The following is a 6,000-nucleotide window of genomic DNA, read 5'->3' on the forward strand; positions in this document are numbered from 1 at the left end:
GGCTCGCGAGCCACACACGGCTCTTTGGCCCCCTGAGTGTGGCTCTTCCACAAAATACCACGTGCGGGCACGCACGTACAGTGCGATTGAAACTTCGAGGCCCATGCGCAGAAGTCAGTATTTTGTGGAAGAGCCAGTATTTTGTGGAAGAGCCACACTCGAGGGGCCAAAGAGCCACATGTGGCTCGCGAGCCGCGGTTTGCCAAGCCGCAGTTTGCTGACCACTGGTCTAGGAGATGTTATCAGTAGTTAAATGACTAATCCTTAAATTACTCATCTATTCTTGGAGCACTTTTTGTGTATTGGATTCTGATAGGAATCTAAAAAGCAAGACCTATTTTCTTCCCCTAAAATGCTTATGGATCACTTGAGGAAGTCTTAGTCTCAGGTATCTTTAAGAGATCATCAGAGTTGAGAGATAAGAAGACTTCATATAAAACAGCATTCCCATACTGAATAGGAATGTTCTCCCAAAAAAAGGAGTGCTGGATTAAACAAACCTAAATGGTTTTCTCTATCATGGATCTTCTTAGGACCTTTTACTCTGCTAAGAGTAATAAATCTCCCAAGTGCAGGGGAGATGCTCTGCAGCATTTTTCAAGTTCATTTGATGATTGCACCTCTCGTTACTAAGCAGCTCTTAATGTTTGCAGTGGGCATGGAGTAAGTAAAGGGTGGGGGTAGGAGAAGAGAGATCCTGCATGTATTTTGATAGTAATTACAAGGAGGGGGGCGGGGGGGGGGGGGGGAGAGAGAATGAGAATGAGAATAAGATAGTATCCAGAGGGAGCAAGAAGGCCAAACACGGGTTTCTTATTTAAAAAAAAAAAAGACTTAAAAAAATATGGATAGTGTGTGCAAGGAACCAGTGGAGAAAACACCGCTCGAAGATGGTGGGGAGCTAGGAGGAGCCCAAAAGACAAGACCCTAGAGTTGGTAGGTTGAGGATCAAGAAGGGAGTAGGAAGGTGAGTGCTCCGGTTCTCATGCTTCTGTGTGTACCAGAATTATTGGAGCTTGTCAAAATGTGATTCCCAGAGTCAGGCTTAGCAGTTCTGGGCTGCATCTTTAACAGATGCTTCTAATGCAGTTAGGCCGTGGCCCACACTTTAAAACGTAGAAGTGGTACCTCATCTTATCTAAGATGGAGACTTGAGTGAAAGGCTGAGAGGCTAGATGCAGAGACAGTCTCCCTCACTTTTCTCCTCCCTAACTTTTGACAGCGAATATGTATACCTACTTCATTAAAGATTGAGGCCATGGAAGCTATTGAGGTGTGGCTGTGGCCTCCGTCTTTAACAAAGTAGGTTAGAAGGAGGCTGCAGAGGTTTGGGGTCCTCAAGAGATTGTTTTGTGACTCAGGCAATCAGATCTGGTGGATTAGGTCTCCACACTTTATTGACTTGGTCCTACAGTTTTGAGTGGTCTATCCCAGATACATCATGTGTTTTCCTACACGGTCTTAGTGTTTTATTCTTCACTTACATTTCATGATTACTTGTGCCTGTGTAGCCTTTCTTACGGTGGAACTTAAAGTCTTCATAAAAGGCAATTCAGAATTATGCCCAGTACTGTAAGGGAAGCAAAAATGACAGCAAAACGGGTCTATCCTGGGAGTTCACAAAGTGTTGTATTGGTCACTCAGATAGCCATGGCTACAAGAGAAGAAGCAGGAAAGACTCAAGAGAACAGTTCATTATATTCACAGGTCCCAAGGGATCACAGAAAGGCCAGGTTTTGGACAGGAGACAGAAGACAGGAGCAAAGGGAAAGTCTAGGTCAGAGCCTCTATGGGGTCTTCTGGAAAGGCACACAGCAGGCAGGTTAGCATTTGGGACTGGCCCGTGGAGTAATTTCGGTAGGCTCGAAGAATGGGGATAGTCTCTGGTTGCCCGGCACCTGGTCCTGAGATGAGTAAGGCAGAGACACATTGCCTCCTAGAATGTCAACAGAAGAGGCAGGATTCTGCAGTAGTTCATTTGCATATCAAAGGCATGTTCCCTGTGGAGTCCTTTGTCACCTCTAAGAAATGGCTAGTTCCTGGAGTCACATTCTCTCAGCCAAAAAGGTTTTAAGATGTCACATGTCATAATATGCAGAAAGTTAAAAATATAAACAATACACAGAAAATGCTTAATTTTAATTTCTTCTTATCTTGGTATAGGCTTTGCCATTGCCTGTGAAAAGCTAGTGCTATGAACCTGTGGAAAAGCTGTCTTCTACATTTGAAATAAGTTAGAGTGAAAAAATACATTTTAACTATCCCCATAGGAAATGTAATCATTTAATGACATGGAGTTAGGGCTGCAAGTTTTGATTTGGCTTTATTTAATTAACTAGAGTTTGGACATCCATGTTTATCTAACAAAGCACGTATCTTCTGCAGGGTGTGTACAGAGGTGTAGATCTTCTGTGGGGTTGTTCCTTACAGTTTCTACTAAATTGATTTCTGTTTAAGCTGAGGTTTTTCTTAAGTGGGAAGAAGCTTAATGTGAGTCTGTTTTGATACATGCTCCTCCTCAGAAGTCATCCATGCGATTTTCTTCTTTTTCTTAAAGTGGTGAGACAGCATTCAGAAATATGACTATTCCTTATGGATGGGCAAAAAGGCCAATGCTCCAGCGAATCGGCAAAATGGACCCTGACATTCCAGTCTCGGTGATCTACGGTGCGCGGTCCTGCATAGACGGCAATTCTGGCACCAGCATCCAGTCCTTACGACCACATTCATACGTGAAGACAATAGTAAGTGGGTTGGTTTTTGGGGTTTTTGGTCGTAGGTGAGATCTGTCCTAGTCTTTGCCTTCAGTGAGATTTCAGGCCACCTGAGCTGTGCACTGCAGCCTTGGTCTGAGATCTGGGATCACTTGTGATGGGGGTAGGATTGGACCCACACTAGTCTTCATGTCTAGGCCGTGATTTGCCTTTCTTAAGGGCCTTGCCGTCGTAGAGCCGCAGTGTTTTTGAGGTGGGAGAGACTGGAAGCGGGGTAGGTCAGTAGCACCTTGGCCAATTCCCACCTCACAAAGCAGCACATTCTCACTTTGTTCAGTTTATCTGCTGGCCCTGCCTTAGTGGTCAATTTGGAATGGTTTGTTTATTTTTTTGCATGTTAAAATTTTAATGAAGCTCAATAGATTTTTTTCTCTTTATTCTATCAGATTCTTTATTTGATAGAAATATCCACAGTGAGGCAAAAGTAGGTTTACAGTTGTGAGTACATGAAACAGAGTTGATTCTTGTATTGTTATTTACTATTAATTGTATTCTTTTCCATATGAATAACTAACTGTAAACCTACTTTTTCCCCATCCTATATAGTAGCTAGTTGCCACAGAACAGTGTTGTCTATTTTTCTTTTTCATAAAAAGCAAGTTGTTCACTTTATTACAGTTTAGTGCTTTCATAAAATAAATATAGACTATCAAACAGACAGTGAGGGACAACATGCTGTGCAAAGCGTGTACCAGAGTTCATGGGGCCTCCCACTGCACTCGGGTGGAGCCGCCAGGTGGCTGCGCACACACACACGATGCGACCAGCAGTCCCTGGGAGTTGGGGAGACCAGGGCAGGGCGGGGGGGAGGACGGGACAGGGGGTCCCTACATCCCTTCAGGGTTTGTACCATTTCCCCTACCCCCTCTCCACCTACAACTATGGGACAGTCACACTCATCTGACGTCATTATGTGATGTGAAGAGAAACCAGAGTATTACTCTTTTTTTTTTAATTGATTTCACAGAGGGAGAGGGAGAGAGAGATAGAAACATCAATGATGAGAGAGAATCATTGATCAGCTGCCTCCTGCACGCCCCACACGGGGGATCAAGCCCTATGTCTTATTTACATATAGCTGTTCTCACTTTCATTAATAAGTGTCTTTGCTTATGTCATTGCTTTAGTAAATCCGTTTCCTCACTGACCACCTGCTTTTCCTTTCCCAGGCCATCCTTGGGGCAGGGCATTATGTGTATGCAGATCAACCTGACGATTTCAACCACAAGGTGAAGGAGATCTGTGACACTGTGGACTGAGCACCTGGGTGGTGGGGGAAGCCTGCTGACTGATACAGCTCCTCAGCCACAGTCAGTCCACGGTGAAGAGTAAGGAACACAACAGAACTAGGCAGTCTTCTTGACTGCACTTTGCACCTGTTTTCTCTGTGAAGCTGCTTGCACACTTAAACCAGTTAGTGCCTTCTAGAAGAATGCCTTTCTTTCTCCCTCACAAAGCCAAAATATACAAGAGCCTCCGAATCTAATAACTTTAATAAAAGGTTGGTTGTCACTCTGCTGTACTGAGAAATGGTAATTTTTTCAACTGAAATTTTTTTCATTTCTGTCTAACTTTGCTATGTCAGGCACTTTTTATATTTCAATCTACATTGCCTATTTTAAAAAGTGATTTCTGTATCTATGTTTTATATACTGTAAAGGTGCACTTTATTTTCTTTGCTTGTATTTGCCATGTCTAATAACTGATATATAATGCATCAAAATTCAATATGTTTTTATGTAAAAATGCGTCACCTTCTTAAAATACTTCACTTTTGAAATGGAGTGATGAGATAGCATTTTGGGTAAAAAGATAGGAATTGATCACTAGCATTAATTTTTCTGATTTTCCTCTGTACTCTAAGGCTGCAAAGCCATGGTCAGCATTTTAAATGTGATCCATCCTGACATAACTACAACAGTGTAACTCCTGGGGATCTCCTATGTGTGATGCAATTCTCCACTTCCAGCAAAACTCAACAGTAATACTTAGGTGATCCAAGTACTGAAAAGCCTTAACAAAGTCTATCCTTCTTCCTCACATTAATATTGGTCTTTTCTGTGAGCCAGGATGCAGCAAAGGAAACAGATTTCCTCACTGAGGGATAGTAGGACTGTTACCTTCCAGTAAGCCAAATCGTATATTTTCATTAACATCTAATCTTGTAGATTGGTGCTAAAACTGGATTATATTTTTACCACTAAATATAAAAATAGATAGTGCTGTTACATCTCATGGCACCAGAGATAAGCTAGCACTTGGGTTTGTTTGGTGTGTGTTTTGTGTTTTTTTAAAAGTTTTGTGTTAATTTACATGCTTGAATTTATACTAAAATTCTGTAAGGTTGATTGAACTATTTAACAACTGCCATCGAATGTAGTACTTTTTTGCTGTTTTAAAATGAGGAGAACCTCTGAGACTGTGAAAAAGCTCCATGTGGTAACTGGCTGCTGAGAAGACCCTTTGAAGAAGAAAACAGCAGGATTGGCACGGACACGGCGTTTCTGACTCAGGTTTTGCTAATGTTCTTGTCTAGCAGAAAGGTGGTTATGGAAATAAAAACAGTAACCTAGAGCAAATGATGGTTTCATGTTTTTGACTGTTGCATTTTTTAAATGGTTAATGAGGAAATTTCTGGTTGGAGAAGTAAGATTGTATCACTTGTTGATTAACTGCCAAAAAGACTGAATGTTCTGTTTTCAACATTATTTTCCTTATAAAAGAATAGGCAACATACAGATTACACTGAAGCAAAACAGATAGGTTCCCAATGAATTTGTCTCATTTGTCAGATTAAGTAGGTTAGTGCCAAAGGTAAGAGCCAAGACATGTCCGATTTCTCTACCATTAGAACCAACATAGCCTTTACTTTTTCGTTAGTAGTTTAGATGGCCAGATTCAAGCATATGTGGTACAAATAATTTGAGTGAGATTTTTGTATTTTTGTTTGACAGACTCTCCATCTCCCTTATTCATTCTTTGCTGGACAGATGACAGGTTTCTGTGCAGGAAGTCTGGTCGCAGCCCTCCGGGGCCGGGGAGGGGGGGAGGTGAGAGGGGACAGTTTCTAGGTTCACTTAGTAAATGGGGTTTCAGCCACGAATGGGCCAAGTGGTTCAGGAAAAGATGTACCCAGTTGTCAAGTGGAAGTTATTTTCCTACTGACTGATTTTGCTTTATTTGAAAAATGTTGTCATAATTCTTATTAAAAGTTAAATTTTACCTT

At 41.8% G+C, this 6,000-nt stretch overlaps 1 protein-coding gene across 1 annotated transcript in view; it reads left to right on the forward strand.

The window, feature by feature from the left end:
- The window catches only part of ABHD5 (abhydrolase domain containing 5), a 48,285-nt gene extending 43,996 nt beyond the window's left edge, over positions 1 to 4,289 (forward strand). Inside the window, exons 7-8 of the mRNA XM_014466025.2 lie at positions 2,558 to 2,744; positions 3,944 to 4,289. Coding sequence (XP_014321511.2) covers positions 2,558 to 2,744; positions 3,944 to 4,033 — 277 coding nt within the window. The 3' untranslated portion in view covers positions 4,034 to 4,289. The remainder of the gene's footprint in view (positions 1 to 2,557; positions 2,745 to 3,943) is intronic.
- The last annotated feature ends 1,711 nt before the right edge of the window (positions 4,290 to 6,000 follow it).

Source organism: Myotis lucifugus, unplaced genomic scaffold (genome assembly GCF_000147115.1).
Source record: "Myotis lucifugus unplaced genomic scaffold, Myoluc2.0 scaffold_319, whole genome shotgun sequence".
In the NCBI taxonomy this organism is placed as follows: domain Eukaryota; kingdom Metazoa; phylum Chordata; class Mammalia; order Chiroptera; family Vespertilionidae; genus Myotis; species Myotis lucifugus.